We start from the raw sequence: 22,321 nt of genomic DNA, 5'->3' as shown, positions 1-22,321 counted from the left end.
CCAGTTGGTCAGGCAACTAGTAAATGATACTATCACTTATTGAGAAGGGAGAGTTTGAGGAACCAATTCACTTGTAGAAGATAGGAAAGTGGATAAGAAATCCAGAGATTTCTTCAGAACATGTTATGAAACACCAAGGGGAGGTAACCTCTAGACAGTTGGGAAGCTTAGGGGAGATGAGGTATGAGAGACACCAGTGCACCTATTGATCTAAAGCCACAGAGCTGGATAGAATTGCCTAGGAAGGGAGTTTAGAAAGTCAAGATAAGAGGTCCAGAGACTGAGCACTGAGGCACTCGGACATTCAGAATTTGGAAGAGGAGAAGCCAACACGGAAAACTGACAAGGAATGACATCATTACAAGACGAATAGGAGACAGTGCATCCTAGAAGTCAGGTGAAAAAAGTGTTTCAAGAAGGAACAAGTGGTCAGCTCTGTTGAATGCAGCTGAAAGTTGGAGTAAGAAGATTGAAGATTAACCGTGGGACTTGGCAATATGAGGGTTCTTGACCTTGATAAGACTTCCAAGCTCCAGAGCAAGCTGATGTTGGGGACAAGGCCTGATTGCAGTTGGTTCAATAGAAAATGGGCAGTAGAGTAGAGGCCATAATTACAGAACTCTTATGACAGCTTTGCTCTTAGTGGGAACAGAGTAAAGAGGCAGTAACTAGAGACCATGATTCTTTTCATTTCAAAGAAATTTGTTAGTATGAAACAAATTCAGTTTTGGTAGAATAGGGGACTCTAAGTGAAACTCGAAATTTCCTTTTCATATTTTCAGTAGCTTCTGCAAAGGCTAATGTTAAAAGCTGGTGTGTACCCGTGTGGATGCTCAGTTATTTAGGGCTGGTGTCCATTCTGCCACTCTACCAGTAATTAAATATGCTGCCCATCACTTTATGAAATCAAGGTGGCTGTTTTTCTGAAAAGCAAAAAACAAAAAACAAAACCAAACAACAGTGGGCAAAGTTCACTGCATTTGGAATGCAGCAGACTCTTAGAAACCATAGGCTGGATCCTTGCTGCTCCGTACCCAATATGGTTTCTTTCTGTTTTCATCCTTCTCAGTAAAGGCAGTCAGAGAGTCTCTGCTTCTGACCCCCACGGACCACCCAGTGATAACATGAACAGAAAGTGAAACCTTTGGAGCAATGGATTTGAACTGCCAGACCTCCCATGCCTGTCTTCAATGAGTTTTAGGTCAAACGTGTTCATTCTCTGAGCTCAAGAGAAAAGTTATCAACCCTCAAGTAAGAGAGCTGAGATGAGGAAAACAGGATGTATAGGGTAGGGCAGGGGGATGGAAAGAATAAAACACGTTTTGTTGTTGTAGAATTATACCCTCAGTGAACTGAAAATTATTCTGAAACTACTTTTAGTCCAGAGGTCAAAGGCCAAGAAAAACCTAAAACACATTGTGTTCCTCTTTGAGAACCTCTGAGAGAGAGAGTCTACCAGCCCCACGGTCCTTCCGGAAAACAAGTTTACAAACTGCGGTAAAGAAGCCTTACATGCATGTTAGTAGTTGCCTGTCTTTATACTGACATGATCCCGTCAGAGAAGCCCGAGGTGAATACAGTGGGCTTGGTTTACAGAGTCCACATAGAACATTTTTTTTTTAGTAATATTTTTCATTAAATTTATTTTTATTTTTTATTAGGGTATAGTTGATTCACAGTGTTGTATCAATTTCTGCTGCACAGCATGGTACAGCATTCTTTTTCTCATACTATCTTCCATTGTATTCTATCCCAAGAGATTCTGCGTCAAGCATTCGAACCACGGTAAACCACATGCAAATGTATATGGCAAGTAAGCTTTTTCTCATTTTATAAGGGAGTAAACTGAGGCTCAAAGAACAGTCAAATATCTTGCTCAAAGCTGCACAATGGATACCAACAGGATTGGTACCCAGGTCCATCTGACTCCGGAGGTATTTTTATATACCATATCAAGCTTTTTCATAACTTTTTTTCAGTAGACTTTAATGTTTCAACTATCTTCCCACCCAAAAGCCAACTGTCATGCCAATAGGTGTTTCCTTTGGGTGTTAACTTATATCTGTAATGAAAACTTTCCTTTTTGTGGTATGTTGTAGTTCATCTTGAAATCATATTTTCTTAGAATTATTTTGATACCTGCAGCACATGAAGAGGGAGTCCTGTCTCATTTCCACCACAAAGTGACGGAATAGCAGTAGGTCTATGTTTATCCTGCGAGTTATTGACAAAGCCAACAAAATATGCATGCTGAGGTGCACATTTACCTCTAGATGGTTTATGACCATCTTAGAATTTTTACTGCCAATACACAGCGTTGGCACTAAACTTAGAATATTTCGGGTAATGAATACTCTCTCCCTAATTTCTCTGCAGTTCAGTTTTCTCACTGAGGATATCTTTCATCAGACTTAGGCACTCTGATGGTAGACTCCTATATCATTGCATTGAAAACAGGATGGATTTGGGAATGATTTAGTGCCCACTAGTGATGGCTATCAAACCTGGCAACTTCCTAAAAAGACACAACGTTTATGTTTCCTTGGAAGCTGTATGACAATGATATTTGTTCAACTAACACATTGTGGCTGTGCATATTATTAAGTCATCACATTTTATATTACATAGGTGACTTGAGGCAGAGTAAAAACACAAGAAAGAGCACTATAAGGACAATATAACATATTATCCTTATAGCGCTCTTTCTTGTGTTTATTTATACGTAGTAAAGTTTATATAGTGTATATATAATATATATATATATTCTGCATAGCTATCTAAAAACTCTTTTATCTCAAGTCTTTCTTGTTCTATATGTCAGTGAACTAAGTTACTATGTTATTAGGAATCCCTCACTTCAAGGATTAATTCTTCTTGCTCATAATTATGACAGATAGAAGATAGATACAATTTTCATAAATATATTATTAATGCTCTATTAAAAGCCCTTCTTGATATTTGAAGTTAAACATAATTATCAGTGTAAACAATATTGAAAAGTACATCTGTAACGTTAAGCGCTTTTTTTTTTGTTTTTTTGAGGGCCGCACACGCGGCATATGGAGGTTCCCAGGCTAGGGGTCTAATCAGAGCTGTAGCTGCAGGCCTACACCACAGCCACAGCAACGCCAGATCAGAGCCGCGTCTTCAACCTATACCACAGCTTATGGCAACACTGGATCCTTAACCCACTGAGCGAGGCCAGGGATTGAACCTGCTACCTCACGGTTCCTAGTCGGATTTGTCTCCGCTGTGCCACAATGGGAACTCCCCCTGTTGAAGCACTATATAGCATCTCTGTGTAATATATCAAATTTCTAATGAAATGTATCATATTTAGAAATATTACAAATGGAGTTCTATTGTGGTGCAGAGGGTTAAGGATCTGGCTTTGTCACTGCAGTGGCTTGGGTCGCTGCTGTACCACAGGTTTGATCCCTAGCCTGGAAACTTCAATTTGCCACAGGCTCAGCCCCTGCCAGCCACCCCCCCCCCAAAAAAAATACAAACAATATCCTTAAGCATACATAAAAACAAAGTAACACTGAACTTTGGGAAGCTGATAAAAACTATTACAAAATAATCTTATGCTACCTCAGGATAATATCTCGTAAAATTTTTATTCATAAAAATTGGTAAGCCTATGGTCTGAAAATTGACTTTTAATGCACGGAAAAGCTATATGAAAGCAATCATAAAAACTAAACATAAAACATAAAATTGTGCCTTCAAGCATTGGACTGTACTTGGTGAATCATAGGTAAATGTGAAATTATTACATTTGCCAGTTGCCAAAGGCTTTGCTTTATTGATATCTGCAACACATAGACATAAATCAATTAATAGGTTATTTTTCCTATATAAACCCAGGTGCACTTGATTCATTATTTCTCACTAGAGAAGAAGTTGGCAAATCAACGTCATTATAAAAACTGTTCAGGCAATAGACTACCTTCAGAAATTAGTTTTCGGAAAAAGATTCCAAATTGTTTTACAAAGTTAACAATTTGCTGATTGATCTCCACCCTCATCCCAATTCAGAGATACTAGGACTTTTAATTTTGTGTTTCTGTTTTAAATAATAAAGCCACTCTTAACAACCGTATACACACAGATTAAAAACTTCAACTAATCATGGATCATCTGCCTTGCAATACAGATACACAACTGCCTCAGCCAGAAATGCATAGCTCTTCAAATCTCCTCCTTGGAAATAATACAGATGAAGAATGTTTGGGTGTTTTAATGTAAGGACCTGCAAGAGATGCAAATTAACTCAGAATCAGTGAAAGATATCAATTGTACTTTCTGAAGCTCAGTTACGAACAATATGAAAGAACAAATATGACCATAATTAACAATTTTTTCTATTTTTCTTTTTCAAGTCAATGGTTTATGAATTAGCATGCTAACAGGAAGCCCAATATAAAAACTCCTATTATCTTTGAATTTGGAGTGGGGATGGCGATCAGTCAGCAAATTATAATTTAATTTTAGCTTGTTCTGCTTCTAAATGACTTATTTCTGTTTTGGTTTAGCCATTTTTTTTTTTTTTTTGGTCTCTTTTGTTCAGCCCTAAAGAAGCCAAAGAATGATATGAGATGTCTGGCCACAGTTGTTTGTTTCATCTCGGTACCTGCTTCTCTGTGATTTCCACAGTCTTTATTTTCCATTAAAAGCAGATCTCGCTTCTGCCACTGACATTTCTAAGTTAACACTTGTTTTGCTATCCTGGCTAAAAGCTAATCCCTTTTCTTCAGTTTTTTTTTTTAATGTGTCTTGTCTTTTCCTTTCATGCCATCATCTTTAATTTGCTAAATGTTGGCATATATGGCAATTGGTTGTGTTAGCACTCTTCTTTGGTGATACAATAGTGAATGAAGTAGATCTGGTTCTAGGCTCTGCCTTCCTGAGGTTCACAGTTTGAATGCAGCATAAGGACACAAACAGAATAATTTCAGAAAGTGACTAGTGCTAAAGAGAAAACAAGCCAGGATGATTGGTTGGCAGAAGCTACTTTAGATGAGGTTAGAGAAGATCTCCAGGTGGATAAAGCCTCTTCCGTGCAAGGTACCAGGTGCTGTGGTATATATTATGGATGCAACCAGGACTAAAACAAACAGACCGGTGGTGTCCCCACTATCAAGTAGTGGAAGCCCAGAGGGAACAACAGGTAAAAAACCTAGTGTCAATTAAAAGAATAAGGGGTAATAAGAGCTGTGAAGGGATTAAACTGAAGACTGAGAAAGAATAACAGAGAGGCCACTCAGGGAGGCATCACAGAAGAGGTGATCCCTGATTTGAGAACTGAATGAAAGTGATCCAGCCACACAAAAGGAGTTTAGAATATTGTGCAGAGCAAGTACTCAATTCTCTACTTTACGTCAGGTGCTCTGCTGTGTCCTAGGAAATACAGTGGTAAACAAACGCCTGTGTTTTTTCTTGGAGCTTATAGTCTAGTGGACAAGTCGGACCTGAATCAAATAATGAAGGAACTGCAACTTGATTCTTCTGGGTTAACTTGCATGGCCATGCCCATCCATCACTCACTTTACCATCAAATTATCACAGTTTTTGATATATGCAATTCTTCTTGGCCCCTTTTCTCAGCTCTGGCACCAAAGAATCTTCTGTGATACATGTATGGTATTAACTGTCATACATGTATGGTATTAACTGTTCCCATTTATGTGTTGATGATATGCTCCTTGAAGGTCCACTTCTTTATGTTTCTCTCAGTCCTCAGCATAAAACTGAACACATGGCAGGAAGTAAAAACCATTCGCTTGTTTAATTATTCATCAATATTTACAAAGAGCTTGCATGGTGCCAGAAACTGTACAAGCCTGTGGATACCAAAGATATAAATGGAAATTCAAGAAACTCATTCTCTAGAGAAGAAGTAAACAAGTTAAACAGGTTAACTTATAGGAAAATATGAACACATTAAAAGAGAGGCATGAAACAGGTCCCCAGGAGGAGTCTCTATTCAAGCTGTGCGAGAACAAGTACATTGACCAGTTATTCCCTTTCTTTCCACTTTCACAGTGGCCACCGGCTGCCGGATTGTGCAGTTCATCACCACGCGGTAGGAATAGCATAGAACCACATAAATTGCACATCGTTGCTCTAATTTGAGGAGTTACAGGTTTTAAACACAGAACAAGTGAATTTTTCCCAGGGAAGAATTCTGGTTTACCTACCTTTAGGTTATCTAAGGATCATCGTGCACAGGTCCACTGTCCCCCTCACTTTTATTAAGATATTATTGACATATAGTTTAAGTTTAAGCATAAGGTTAAGGTACACAACACAATGATCTGACTTATATATGTTGTCATATGATTACCACGACAGGTTTACGAACACTCGACACCTCATACAGATGCAACATTAAAGAAACAGACAAAAAATACAGAGTTAAAAAAAAAAGAAATAGAAAAAATTTTGTTTTGCGCTGTGATGAGAACTCTTAGGATTTATCGCCTTAAATTCCAAGTATGATGTACAGCAGCACTAATTATCATGTTGTACATGACATCCCCAGTTCTTACTTACTTACTTATCTTCTGATTGGAGTTTGTATCTTTTGACCACCTTCAGATAATTCCCCCTTGCTCCCCACCTCTGGTCGTCACACATCTGATCTCTTTTTCTACGAGTTTGTTTGTTGGTTTTGAAGTGTAACTGACCTACCAAACCAGTTAGTTCCTGGTATACAACATAGTGAGTCCACATTTCAAAACGATCACTAGGGTAAGTCTAGTTGTCACCTGTTATCATTCCATTTGTTCTCTGTATCTGACTCACTCTGTTTCTGTTTAGTTTCTTCATTTGTTTTTTAGATTTGTTTTTTAGATTCTACATACAAGTGTTTGTTCCTTTGTTTTGTTTTCTAGTTTCCAAATTATAACAGCATTTGTTTTTCTCTGTTTTGACTTAGTTCACTAAGTATAATACTCTCTAGGTCCATCCATATCATATTATCACAAACAGCAAGATTTCATTCTTTTTTATGGTTGTATAATGTGTGTGTGTGTGTGTGTGTGTGTGTGTGTGTGTCTTCATTTTCTTTGGATAAATACCCAGAAGTGGAATTGCTGGATCATATGGTAATTGTGTTTTCAATTTTTCAAGGAACTTCCATATTGTTTTCCACAGCGACTGCTGCAATTTACATTCCCACAAGGGCTCCCTTTTCTCCACATCCTTGCCAACACTTGTCTTTTTCTTAATAGACATTCTGACAGGCATGAGATGATGTCTCATTGTGGTTTTGACTTGCATTTCCCTGATTTTTAGTGATGTTCAGCATCTTTTTATGTGCCTATAAGTCTTTTTTTTTTTTTTTTTTGGTTTTTAGGGCTGAACTAGTGGCATATGGAGGTTCCCAGGCTAGGGGTCTAATTGGAGCTGCAGCTGCCAGCCACAGCCACAGCCACATCCACAGCAACATGGGATCCGAGCCATGTCTGCGACCTACACCACAGCTCATCACAACGCTGGGTCCTTAACCCACTGAGTGAGGCCAGGGATCAAACCTGTGTCCTCATGGATAGTAGTCAGGTTTATTAACCACTGAGCCATGATGGGAATTCCCTATAAGTCTTTTTTTTTCTTTTGAAAAAAATGCTTATTCAGGTCCGCTTCCCCTTTTTTAATTTGCTTTGTTCACATTTTTTTAGTGTTGAGTTGTATGAGTTCTCTGTATGTTTTGGATAATAACCCCTTGTTTAATATATCATTCATAAATATTTTCTTCCATTCCGTAGGTGGCCTTTTAACTTTGTTGATAGTTTCTTTCTCTGAGAAGCTTTTTAGTTTGATATAGTCCCATTTATTTATTTTTGCTTTTGTTTCCCTTCCTTGAGGAGAAATATCAAAAAAAAATTTTTTGCTAAAACTGATGCCAAAGAGCATACTTCCTATGTCTTCTTCTAGAAAATTTATGGTTTCAGATCTTACATTTAGGTCTTTAATCCATTTTGAATTTATTTTTTGTATATAGTGTAAGAAAGGAGTCCGGTGTGATTCTTTCGCATGCAGCTGTCCAGTTTTCCACCATTTACTGAAGAGACTATCTCTTCCCCATTATATATTGTTGCCTTCTTTGTCACAGACTGATTGCCCATATAAATGTGAGTTCATTTCTGGGCCTCGATATCTAGTTCCTTCCCCAGATTAGAAAAGTTCTCAGCTATTATTTAGTTAAGTCAGTTCTCTGTCCCTTTCTCTCTCTCTTTTCCTTCTGGGACACTTATGAAGTGAATGTTAGCATGCTTAATATTGTCCGAGGGGTCTCTTGAATTGTTCCCCCTTTTAAAAATTCTCTCTTCTTTTTATTTTATCTCATTTTTTTGATCAGCTTGAGTGATTTCCACTACTCTGTCTTCCTGGTCACTGATCTGTACCTCTGTATTATTTAATCTACTCTTGGTTCCTTCTAGTATATTTTTATTTTATTTTGTTTTTTGCTTTTTAGGGCCACACCCTTAGCATATGGAAGTTCCCAGGCTAGGGGTCAAATTGCACCTGCAGCTGCCAGCCTACGTATGCCACAGCCACAGCAATTTGGGATCTGAGTCACGTCTGTGACCTACACCACAGCTCATGGCAAGGCTGGATCCCAGACCCACTGAGCAAAGTCAGGGATCGAACCCACATCCTCATGGATACTAGGCAGATTCATTTCTGCTGTACCATGATGGGAACTCCTGTTCTAGTGTATTTTTAATTTTCAGTTATATTATTGTTCAGTTCTGTTTGGTTCTTCTTTACATTTTCTAACTATATTAAAAACTTCTCATATTTACTCTGTTCATCCACTCTTCTCCCAAGTTCTTTGAGCACCTTTACAATCATGACTCTTTACCAAGTATATTGCATATCTCCACTTCATTTAGTTCTTCTTCTGGGGTTTTATCTTATTCCTTCATTTGGAACATATTTATCTCTGTTCCTCCTTTTACCTAATTTTCTGTTTTTATTTATATGGATCTGGTAGGTTGGTTACATCTGATCTTGAAGAAGTGGGATTATGTAAGAAATGTCCCATGGGACCCAGCAGTACACTCGCTTCTGGTCACCAGAGTTATGTGTTTTAGGGGTGCCTCTATGTAGGCTATGTGGGGCCTCCTGTTGTGGTAAATTGACTATTATGGGCAGTGTGGTAGGTGGGCTGGCCAGTGGTCTGGTTAGTTGCCATACCCCGCCTTGTGCGAAGGCTGACAGCTGCTGGTGGGCAGGACTAGGTTCTGGGGAAACTAGCTATACTGGCCAGGAGTCCTGGGCCTGGGGCTGGCCTACAGGTGGGCAGTGTTGGGTCATGAAGCAACTGACCATGGAGTCCCGGGAGGTCCTGGGGCTAGTGCTGGCCCACTCTTGGGTGGAGCTGAGTCCTGAGGTAGCCAGCTGCCAGCTGGGAGGTCCTGGAGCTAATGTCAGTCTGCCAATAGGTAGGGCCAGGGGGTGAGGGGTTCCATGGTTGGTATCTGCCTGCTGTTGGGGCAGGCAAACAAAGCTGGCCATGGGGTCCAAGGTGACTTACTATACTGTCTCCACCCCGCCTACCTATCTCATTGTGGTTCCTTTAGACTTTTAGCTGAAAGAGGCCTTTTCTCCTAGTCTCCAGGTCACTCTCATAGATATTTGATCTGTAAATAGTTATAATTTGGGTGTGCCCATGGGAGGAGGTGAGCTCAGGGTCTTTGTATTCTACCATCTTGGCCACTTCACTGGATCCATTTTTTTTTTAAATAACATTTTGACTTAAGTCCTATTTTTCCAAAGATAGACTCTACTTACATGGGTATGTGGTAAAATGCAAAATGCAACTTAACAGAACTGCCACAGTGTTCAATGCATATCATTTGAACACCATTGCTAAAGCTATAAAAATGGGAATAGTTTGCAAAATTTCTGTGAGCTAGTAGAAATGTTTCTGGTGTCCTACATAAACCTGAGTCAATTTGCAACATTGCTTTCAACCATAAAAAAGATAAAAATGGGCATATGTGTTAAGATCAGCAAGAATATTGAGAAAAGTGATTAAAACCGCAAGATTCCCAAGTCCATGGTTAAGTCTGTATGCCTTATTCATATTTAACCTAGTATTGACTTCATATTCAAGCCATCATTTAGACTGATTACCACTTAGAGTACCATCAGCCAGGCAGTTTCCTTGGTCAGTATTTACATCACACATCAAGATTTTTTAATGTTTACCTTAACCAAAGCCAGTATTTTTTTATCCTTGACTCTTGAGGTAATTACTTTGGTAAATGACTATGACATAAATCAGATAACCATATAGCAACTCACCACTGAAACGGTTGTGTGCATAGCATTTTCCCCAATGCTTCTATAATTAATAAGAAAGCTGAAATCTTATTTACCTCCTTGAAATGGAACTTCAAGGTATTGATACACACATATACATCATTATTTTCAGAGAGAACATTTGACCTTGTAAATTAAAAGTAAGAGGACAGAGAAATTACCCCGCAAATCTACTTTCCTACATTTGGCATAAATTGTGTTTTCTATGAGCATCAACTTTCTCTTTTCTAACTGGTTTCACACTATCAAAGTAGTTAAACTGAATAAAGATATGATGGAAAATAAAATCAAACTGCTTGATGTGCAAAGACAAAAACACTTACTTTTTCAATTTTAAAGTGGCTGCTTTGCCAGCTTATAAACATAGTCAGTCTTTAGATAGATTTATTTTCTTATTATTTCTTTTTCTTACTTATATGTTAATTTTGGAGTATGTTTATGCAGTTATATTTTAACATATTTATACTTCCATATTAATCTGATAATTCCATGAGTGGAAATCTTTCTGCTAAGAAAATAGCAAAATATAAACATCTGGAGTTCCCATCATGGCTTAGTGGAAATGAATCAGAATAGCATCCATGAGGACACAGGTTTGATCTTTGGCCTCACTCAGTGGGTTAAGGATCCGGCGTTGCCATGAGCTGTGGTAGAGGTTGCAAATACAGCTCAGATCTTTTGACCCCTAGCCTGGAAACCTCCATATGCCACAGGTGCAGCCCTAAATATATCTCTAAAGAAATATATAGACATAGTATTATATAGAGATCTCTCTCTATATGTATATATAGATATACATCGATCTATATAGATATATAGAAATCCTTTTGCATAGAGTTTCAACTTATTGTTATTTAGTATGGTAAAAAAGTAGAAAAAAACCTTATGATAGAAGAGTGAAACAAACTGGTATATCAGTCCCTGGAAAATTATACAAGCATCTCAGAATTATAATTATGTAAACTTTATGATATATGGTTATAATACATGATATAAAACTGAATATACACTATAGTTCTAAGTGGAATCTTGCATATACATAGTAAAAAAAAAAATCAAACCAAATAAAAAAACTAGCAAAAGCTATGAAGATAATACACCAAATTTTTTCTGTTATGTAGTAAAATTACAGATGGTTTAAAAAGCCCTTGCTTTTCAAATTTCTAAAGTGTTCATGTATTATTTTAATTTGTAGCTACGAATATTTATAAACACACTCAAAACACTTTCACATTGTTCAGAGCAAATTCCTTAAAAAACAAATCTAATTCTAACCGTCAATTTCTTTCTTTAAACCCTAACCTTATACCATCTTATAAATCTTGCTTTTATTCAATCTTGCCTTTATTTACTTTTGGTTAAAGCAATTCCTTTTCAGCTCTGGGTTCAAAGGGGATATAATATCACCCGCGTTCTCCTAGTGTCCCCAGTGTGCTATGAGATTTAATGCGATAACGTCGGGGCAGCACTTTATGTTCCTTAGAGAAAGGTGCTGTATAAAAACAATGCATTATAATTATTTATGTTATTACACAACCCACAGAGATATTAGAGCCATGATTTATCACAGGCAGACAGGGCTGGACGCAATCCAAGTGCAGGTTGGGCCATATCCCTTAATGTCAGACTAGAAGATGCTTCCTGCACTGAGAGCATCAAATGCAAGCCCCACTTCCGTTCAATGTTAAAAACAGGATACTTTGTCCTGCTCTACAGCACAGAGACCTAGATCCAATCACTTGTGATAGAACACGACAGAAGATAATATGAGAAAAAGAATGTGCGTGTATGTGTGTACGTATATATATATGTATGTGTGTGAATATTTATGTATATATGACCGGGTCACTCTGCTGTATAGCAAAAATTGAGAGAAAATTATAAATCAAGTATACTTTAATAAAAATTTTTTAAAGCAGGATACTTTGGGTTTTATGTACAATCTTCTAAAAATTACAGTGTGCCATTTGCATTTGCTTGATAAACCACTCTTCCTGTCTTTGCTTAGTTCCAAGTGAATACATTCCCAATTATTTATGGGAAATAAGCTTCCAGAGCCAGCGTTGAAATCCAGCCCTTACTGATGACTAGAAATCATCAGATGATCTGAGGGATTTTGCGTGCTACTGAAGAATGACACATCTTCTGAATTGGATCAGAGGTCGTTTAGTAATGGCCACCCCTTCCCTTAGGTACAAATCCCCAACCAACCATTCATAGGTGGTTAACCACTTGCCGGGCATTTCTAGAGAAGGGATACTTTCCGTGCCTAAAAAAAAGTTCTGACACTTTGAATGTTCTCCTCCTCATGTAGCCGGATCCTGCCCTCCCATTGTTCTGCTTTCTGAAGCCACACGAAGTGTCCTTCCTTGACTTAGTATTTCATGAGGCTTCTTCATGCATGCAGCCAACACTTAGGCTGCAGCCATTGTGTAGGCTCCTTAGGAGGCTCTGGGGACACAGAAGATTATGACACTTCTCTGCCCTACAGGATCTCACAGTCTAAGGGGAACACAGACACCAAGATAGAGAAATACTTACAAACATGGTAAAGGCTGTGTGGCAGGTAGGAGGTAAAGTGCCAGGGGAGTGAAAGAAGGAAGAAGGTCATCCTGCCTGAGAGCTTCCAGAAAGGTTTCCCAGAGAAGGCGATATTTGTCCTCTGTTGAAAAGATGACTGAGATGGGCTAAGATTCTGCCAGCTGAAGAAATTGTGGGAGTACAGGAATAGATGGGAACAGGCCAGGTGCTCCTTTATAATTTTACATTTGGGTTCAGTTTGGTCATTTTTTGATAAATGCAGTCTTTCTTCTTGCTCTGTTTAACATGTAATCTCTGTCATTCTTTTCTTACCATATCATTCTAATCTATCTTCCCCAAGACACCTCCAGAGGAAAAGTAATTTAAGGCATTTCAAGACCTCTTATTATTAAAACATTGCCTCATCACCTGACACACATACTATTCCTGAGAATGTATTTCACAATGACACGAGAACTCAGTTTTCTCTTTTACTAAGTAGCATCTGCTTTTTCCATTTTTTTAAAAAAACTAAGCAGCATTTGCCTTTTCCATTTTGTTTTGTTTTGTTTTGTTTTGTTTTCTGACCTACAGTAGATATCCGCCACAGAAGATCATGGCCATAAACTTAGTGGGACATTGCTGGAAAGCCACTGAGGAATCTAATTGGCCTTTATGAAACTGTCTGGCTCCACTGCTGGAACTGCTGATTTTGCCTCCAGCTAATGACTGCTGAATATGTTTCCTGTTCTGCTTCTTCTCAGGGTCAGGTATAAGACTGATCTGGTCTCCTGCTGCAGTCATTCTTTCTTTTATATGCACTCCATTTTTCTGGAGCTATAAATAGACTACTCTATCAAGCATCTCTGTGTCAACTTTCTATTCCTCTATGATGAATATTTTTCCCCCAAATCCTCTTCAGTTCATCAGCCAAATGAATTCTTGGCCAGGTAGTCCCCTAGGGCTCTCCATACATATTTGAAAACATCCGATTTTAAGGTAGATACAGATTGGGTGATCACATGTAATGCCACACATCTCAAGAGGAAAAACCACAATTGAGTTATGTATTCTCTGAAGAGCCAATGGAAAGGAAGTGTCAGATCAAACAGAACTAAATCTTTTTATGTCTCTGACTTTCATTTTGAGAAACACAGAGCACTATCTCATTACTAAATTTAAACAGAAATTTGATCATTCTAAAGCAGTATCAACCAAAAGCTAAAGATTTCTAAACAAATATGTAGAGCTGAAAAGGCCAACTTGTATAAGAAAAACTCATTTTTCAAATTATCATGCATCATTTAATTTTTATAACATCATGCATGAAATTTTACTTACCTTGGCCTTTAGAAGTAATAATAAAAGCAGCACATATATCCATTTATTTTGGGTCTGCTGATTTTATTATTTTTAATATTAATAAAAAGTTGTATATTATAAGTATGCTGGTCAGAGTAATTTTAATTTCATGTTTTTCCCAGTAATTATGGTTCTGCATGGAATTTTTAAAAGCACTGAGAAGACATAAAATTTCTCCCAATGACTAATTCTCTTTACAGCTTCATACTACAAAAAAGTATTCCTCAAATTAAAAGCATTTAACTTTCTTTTCAGAACGATGTTCTTTTTGCAGCTTTTCGTTATCATGCATATACATCTGTCTTAAGAAATGAAATGGGAAAAGGGAAGAAAAGTAAATAAAAATGAAAGGAAGATAAATCTGTTCACTAGCCTCCTATATGACCCTGATGGAGAAAAGGCTTTACTAAGGGCGACTGCGGGGAAATGCAATTTCAGCTTTTTTTATGCCATGGTGATATATCTACCAGTGCTTGTGCTGTGCGGAGCACAGGAGCTTCATCCTAAAAGCAGGTCAGTTTTCAGAAATCACTTGGGATGAACTGCCAAAAACACTCTAAATGATATTCTAATTGCTGTGACCTCACTTGATTTTTGACAGAGGCAACAATTTGATCTGGATTTTCAAATTTTTTTTTTTTTTTGGCTTTTTAGGGCCACACCCACGGCATATGGAGGTTCCCAGGCTAGGGGTCGAATCATAGCTGTAGCTGGCGGCCTACACCACAGCCACAGCGATGCCAGCTCCAAACTGTGTCTGCCACCTACACCACCGCTCATGGTAATGCCGGATCCTTAACCCATTGAGTGAGGCCAGGGACTGAACTTGCATCCTCATGGATACTGGTCAGGTTCGTTTCCGCTGAGCCATGACAGGAACTCCCTCAAATAATTTTTATTAAAAATCTACAAGCAAATGTGATTAACTTTCCCCATGCTTCTCAAATCAGATTTATGTATCAGAATCAGAATTTATCTGTAGAGCTTGAATGAATAAAAAAGTATGTCAGGCCAGACTTTCCTAATGAAGATAGCCTCTTCCCAGCAATCAACTATTTTTTAAAAGAAAGAGAAAACAATATTGAGAATTTTATTTTTCATTTTACTTATTATTTATTTATTTATTTATGGCCACACTCACAGCCTGTGGAATTTCCTGGGTCAGGGATTGAACTCTTGCCATAGCAGTGACGCCAAGCCACAGCAGTGACAATGACAGATCCTTAACCTACTGAGCCGTCGGGGAATTCCTAAAAAGAGGATTTCAAAGAAATATCAAGGATATGGGCATATGCTTTGGATAAGAACTGGGTCAGCTGAAAACATAACCCACTGGTTGGCTACTTCTCTATCCATCCTGTATTTCATTTTCCTTATCCGGACTTTTGAAGCCAAGATCATTATGCTCTTCTCTGGATGCTGTCTTTGCTTTTCCTGCTGAATTAGGAGTGCTTTGCATATGGCAGGTTGTATGATTCTGTCTTTCTCCTCTGCTACATTGTAATAACTTAAAGGCAAAGACTGTATCTTATTATCGTTTGTACGTTTCCGCACCTGATAAGAAAGAATCGGTGAGTGAGCCAGTGAGTGAATCTATTCCAGAAAGCAGCTGCATTTTCCTAAATTAGGGAAACATGACAGATTAAGTCCTCAGGGGGAGAAGGAAGCTACTTCCGAAAGACTATTCAGCACTTCTCTGGGAACCCAAGACGCAGATTCCAGAAGGTATTCTCACATGGAGCGACATAGAGCAGCACCCAGCACTCTGAGGTTGATCTGACAGGAATGTCAATTGCCATGTTGTGATGAATACTGGAAGGATAGTACAAGGCTTAGAAAGGAGCAGTTCGCAGTGCTTAAACCAGCACATGCTAAAGGAGCCAAATGTTCTCCATTAAGAATTCTGCTAAAGCACTCTGGATTCCAGTTTTCATAGCTGTGAAGGTAACTACCTCATTCATATGTCTTCGAAGAACAGGTGGCTTCTTTTGACATGTGTTTGTAATAAACAAACTTACTGTCTGTTTAAACAACAGAAAATTTGTGTAACAGAGGCTCTGAAGAAGGAGTTAAATTAATCTATTACATATTAACTTTCACAGAAGAAAATTAAACATAGATTTGGAAAAGTTTGAGATCTAAGCCTTTGCAAGTGGTAGGATGTATCATTAATATTAGTCTATATATCAGGCTAGGGACTGAATCCCAGTTGTAGCCGTGACCTCTGCCACAGATCCTTTAAGCCACTGTACTGGGCCAGGGATTGAACCTCCACCTATGCAGCGCTGGAGCTGTTGTAGTCGGATTCTTAACGCACTGAACCACAGCAGAAACCCTAAGTCTATATAATATTTTAAGAGGGGGCACAAATGCAGTTTGCTTGAACTCCCGGACCAGTGGAACTCTGTTAAAAATTTTTACTTGATTAATAAAAATAATGATATAGCTTCAGTACTCATTGTGATTGAGAAAGACTGTCAATCAAAAATTCTGTTTTAATTATCTCACTGGCACAGGACTTTAAACCTGGAGCTACAGGCTAGGGTATAAGGGAATCAGTTATTTAACAAAAGCAACACTCCTTAAAGGATGAGAAAAGAGTGAGCCTTATAAAGAAAAGCAAACTTTGATGAGAGAAGAGCTCCATTGTAATAATTCCAATGCTTTACCCTCAAGCTTCTTTCTATGTCTTGGGCCTGTTTTTTTTTTTCTTTCTTTTTTAATTTAGTCCTTCATGCCATTAGTACACATTGCCTCATATCTACAAAAGACCCCTTTCTTAATCCAAAAACAAAAACCATAAGTGAAACAAAGTACTTTTCTCTTTCTTTTTAATATAACTAGGCCTAACATTAACATTCCAAAGAAAATATAAGAAAAAAATTAAGACATAAACACAGAATATAAAAATATTATATATATACACATATGATAAATGTACATAAACACACATGCACATATATATATGATTCTGAAACTACAGTAATTAATGCCATCACTTACTAGGCACTAAGAAATTTTTTATCTGGTGTGTTCTATTTTAAAATATGCCTTAGGAATTTCTTAGTGTTCAATAATGTTCTTGTTTCAAGACAATTGCCATAAAAACACTTTTTATGGCCTCCCAAACGCATCAACTCCCAAAGGTCCCTCTGGGTTTTTTAATCACAGGGCCCACAAAAGTTTCTAACTAGAAGCTGAGTCAAGTACCTTCTATTACTCCTTTGGTCTCTGTTTTTGATAAGCTCTCTTAAAAAAGCATAAACATACCCCTCTGAGGCCATGGTGCTCAGTCCTGACTCACTGGATTCTACCCGTACAAAGTCACTTTAATTACTCTACAGAGATATTTGGATACAGGTATTTTTTAAAGCTCAGAAAATTCTAATGTGCAGCTGAATTTGAAATCATTGCTCAAAAAGCCAAATACAGCAATGTTTACAGGCGATGTTTACAGTCTGATGATAGGGACAATTAATGGTCTAGACTATTTCTCTGACTTTTTAAAAATGCTGTCCTGTCATTCTGATTCCACGATTGCTAACACTTGTAAGAAAACCATCTCTATTATTAAGCAAAACACAAAGCTGCTTAAGAGGGAAGTGACATTTAATTGAAGATTGTTACCACCGTAAATTATTTTGGGAAGAGAGCCAGATACGTGAACATTAATTAATTACCTTGATGATTGTCTCTCCAGAGCTTTCCTTTGCTCATAAAGGGAGGATTTGGGGTTTACAATGTGAGAGAATTTCCTTCATAAATAAATACATCCTTATGTACACCATCAAAAATGGGAGGTTATGCTCAAAGACAGGAATGGTTCAGAGAAACTGATAACTTTTTCTTCTGTGAGTACTTAAAACTTAAAAGAGTATTCTTAGGAACACACTGGAGACTCTATCACAGGCTGTGAGTTTTCTACAGTTCAAATTTCTATATCTCTGTAGCTTACATAGAGGTTTAACATGCATGGCTTTGAAATCCTTTCAGAATCAGTTACTTGCAGGGAAAATTTCAAACTTTTAATTTAGAAAATTATTCACCAAGGAATACAATATTACAGGATAGGTAAGAGAAATCAATCACAATGGAAGAAAGCAAAGTGTGTGTGTGTGTGTGTGTGTGTGTGTGTGTGTGTGTGTGTGTGTGTAATGACAGGCTGGATAAAAGTCATGATGAAGGAGTTCCCTTCATGGCTCAGAGGTTAACAAACCCGACCAGGATCCATGAGGATGACGGTTCGATCCCTGGTCTCGCTCAGTGGGTTGAGGGCCTGGCATTGCCAAGAACTATGGTATAGGTTGCAGATGCAGCTCGGATCCCGTGTTGCTGCTGCTATGGTGTGGGCCAGCGGCTATAGCTCTGATTCGACCCCTAGCCTGAGAACTTACATATGCCATGAGTGCAGCCCTAAAAAGGAAAAAAAAAATCATGATGGAGAAGACTGACAAATAAATTACATTCAATTGTCTGTATGATGACAAATCAATGTTCTTATCAGAGAAAAAACAATTAAAATTATTTCATTGTAACACCCCCCCCCAACATGACCTCGTCTCACACAGCATCCCTCAGAGGGGCCTTTCTGTTAATGATGCACTTACTTAATACAACCTTATGCAAAGGGACAACCATTTCCACGAGCTGAAGATTTTAGTTATCATTAGTCTATGGCCTCTTTTTTCCCCTCTGTTGGAAAGTACAGTTAAAAATACACATAGACTGTCAACTACAGAGTAGGCACTCAACTCTGAAATCACTCTGCTGACTCAAATTGCGTTTGGAAGACAATTGGTCAAGCTGCATTTGACACAATAAGAAAAACTCAGCCACACATGCTGAGGTGACACAGCCTGGAAAACAAGGAACCAAGCACACATCCTGCTGCTTCATACCTTGGCTGTCACATAGAGTGTGCAAGCATCTAAGAGACAAAGAGACTTATGAGCACTCTTCCTGTTGAGAAAAGGAAAAAGAGGAAGAGAGACTGAGAGGGAAAGACCCTGTTGTGTATTTTGTGTGCTGCATGTTGCCCATGTATTTTGAAGAAAGGTTATGGACAACCACACCCTGTATTTTGAAGCAGAATGACCCAAACCCTGTTCATCTATTTTATCAGTAAAGAACATAGACTAGCATCATTATTCAGGAATTGAAAGTCGTGGAGATAAAATAGTTTAGATCCAGTCTTATGGAATACTGCAAGTGGCATATACCATGACCAAAGCAACACACCATTTGTAAATTACACTGCCAAGCATTTGTCCAAAATAATCATTTTGGACAAATAAAAGGAGAGCAGTGGGGACAAATAACAGAAGCCTTATTTCCTAGCTAAGACCTAGATCGAAATGATTTAAATTAACTTATTTAAAGCTAACTGAATTAAACAAATACAATGATTTTATTTTTATTGAATAGAATTTTAGAGGAAGGTAATACAATACTTCAAAAGACATAGTTTTGCAGATCTCAATTTCTTCATTTGTTAGAAGAGGAAACCTTAGTAGATGATCTGTAAGGTACCTTATACCTTTAAAATATTTTGTTTTTCTAGAAGTGAAATAAATAATCTTAGTAGAGGGTGAAAGCTATACTGTCCCTAATTGTCATTTTATTTGCAGCACCATAACAAAGAGAACCATAAAAAACAGTAAGTACCAGGCTCACAATTCAGATATATTTTTGATTTTAAAACATAGAAGTAATTACATCAATCCATTCAGAATAATAATAACAATCAGAAAACAAATAAATAATCGTGATATGTTGACTATGTAAATGAACTGCAATTAGCTTTCTGTTCACCTTAATCCCCCAGAGACTTTTGTACTGGTCTGTCCATGGAGTATGTCTTTAGCCCTCCACAATCTGCATGATAATGATAATGCTGATAATATTAATAATAGATACAAGTTATTTATACTCTACATTTGACATTCTATGTTATTGGATCTTCACAATAACACTATGGGGTTTTTTGTTTTATAAAACGAGAATATATAAACTCAGCTCCATGAGGTAAAGTCATCTACTCAACGTGTCTCAGCTGCTCCATGACAATTGCAAGAAATAAGTTCAGGTTGGGCTGAAATCTTTCCACTATTCCACATGCCAGAGGAGCTGAGGGCACCATGCACTGAAGAAAAGGGAGCTAGTAAAATTAACTGAAATTCAGAGTTTATACAATTCCCTCTGGATGACTCTGCCCAGGGAACGGTGCATCTCCCAGGGGTGCCCTTGGCATGGATCCATCTCCCTTTCCACCACACCATTTGCCAGGGGAGCCCTGCTCTCTTCCTTCTGCCCCTTTACCTAGCCCTCAAGTCCTAGCTTGCAGTTTGGAAATCCCATCCCCCTTCCCAAAGTTGAAATCTGATCTAACACCTAATGGCTGGTTTAATGCACTCCAATGTGGGGAGGTCCACCATGCTGGGGGCTAAAGATGGAAGAGGATGGCAAGAGACACAGGAGCAGTGTAAGCAATAGGACGTGGGGGTGGGGGGAGGCGTGGGGGTCCTTGCAGACCTAGGTCAATCATTCTGGGAACCTGAGATAGAACTCTGGACTTTTCACACCCAAATCCTCTTCATGTAGCAGTGATGGCCTGAGTAGAAAGGCGGAAGCACTGCGCATGTGCAGCCACGTGACAATGTAATGACATTTCCTGACCACAGGGTTCTGTCCCTAGCAGTGGACCAATAGGCATGCTTAGTCACAGACATTATAATACTGCACATGTCCCAGAGTTCCCGTCGTGGCTCAGTGGTGGACGAATTTGACTAGGAACCATGAGGTTGCAGGTTCGATCCCTGGCCTTGCTCAATGGGTTAAGGATCCGGCATGGCCTTGAGCTGTGGTGTAGGTTGCAGATGAGGCTTGGATCTCGCATTGCTGTGGCTCTGGTGTAGGCCGGCAGCTACAGCTCCGATTGGACCCCTAGCCTGGGAACCTCCATATGCCGTGGGAGTGGCCCTAGAAATGGCAAAAAGACAAAAAAAGGAAAAAAAAAAAAGTACTACACATGTCCCTGTCTGTAATCCTTCTTTGACTCTGCCAGATTTCCACCCTCTGAACCAAACCCAGTCCTTTGGTAATAGGCCGTATCTGCCCAAATTAGGCTCCTGCTTCCACCTCTTTGCATTACCAGGATAGTTTAACCTAGTTTGATGTTCCGATTTGTGCCAGCATGACTGGCTACATAATTTTTGGAGCTCTGCACAAAGTGAAATGTCAGGTCCCTTGTTCAAAAAGTATTACAAATTTCAAGACCCCCAAAGTAGAGCCTTAATCCAAGTGCAGATCCTTCTGAGCTCACGACCCATGTGACTATGCAGGTTTGCACACCTACAAAGTTGACCCTGCAGGTGTGTTCAGTCTTTACATGATGAAAAGCATATTCCCAGCTGGCTTTCCTCTGAGGATGTGAAAACAATATGATGCCTCTGTTGTTAAAACCATGTAGGGCAGCAGACACACTTTTGTCATAACTTCTGGTTCCTTAATTAATTATCTATCATTCTGTGACGTTACAGTTGTTGTTTTGAATGCAAGTCTGCTTCTCCTTACTTACTTTGCAACTAATATAAGACCTGCTTTAATATTTACCCCTCATCACCCTTGAGCTCAGCATTGACCAAGCCAGGTAATCTATCAGTATGAGTTGTCCTCCGACTCTATACAGGCTTCGCAACTCTCTGCCATGACCAGAGGCGTGGTCCCCACTCATTCAGTATCAGCCAAACACACTCAAGGATGATCAGTCTAGAGACAAGCTCTCCCAACCAAAAATGCTATTCCAGAGAGACTGTAACACAGCAAATGCAAAACTGTAGATTTTTTTTAAGCCAGTCATCATAATATTCTCTTGTCTATGAATATCATTTATTGATTTAACTACTTTATTTTAAATTGTGATTACATAACATAGAGGTGACCATCTTAACCGTTTTTAAATTCAGTCATGTTAAGTACATTTACGTTGCTACATAGCTGCATTTCTATCCATCTCCAGAACTTTTTTCATCTGTCTAAACTTTTTTAATCTTTCCAAACATGGAAACCCTGTATCCATCAAACAACTCCCCATTCCTCTTCC

General features: G+C 38.5%; 1 protein-coding gene across 13 annotated transcripts in view; it reads right to left on the bottom strand.

The window, feature by feature from the left end:
• Window positions 1-22,321, bottom strand: part of TMEM117 (transmembrane protein 117) — a 567,603-nt gene that overhangs the window by 104,229 nt on the left and 441,053 nt on the right. The window contains exon 7 of one of the 13 annotated variants that reach the window (XM_021092576.2): window positions 3,781-4,255. The exons of the other annotated variants lie outside the window; for them this stretch is intronic. Coding sequence (XP_020948235.1) covers window positions 4,133-4,255 — 123 coding nt within the window. The 3' untranslated portion in view covers window positions 3,781-4,132. Of the gene's footprint in view, window positions 1-3,780; window positions 4,256-22,321 lie in introns of those variants that run through there. 13 annotated transcript variants of the gene reach the window in all.

The sequence above is a fragment of the Sus scrofa genome, chromosome 5 (assembly GCF_054392235.1).
Source record: "Sus scrofa isolate SSC_HxYL_T2T_F1_AM1 chromosome 5, Sscrofa_HxYL_maternal_Yorkshire_Landrace_v2.0, whole genome shotgun sequence".
In the NCBI taxonomy this organism is placed as follows: Eukaryota; Metazoa; Chordata; class Mammalia; order Artiodactyla; family Suidae; genus Sus; species Sus scrofa.
Note: the sequence above shows the minus strand (reverse complement) of the source record. Positions and strands in the feature narration are given on the sequence as shown.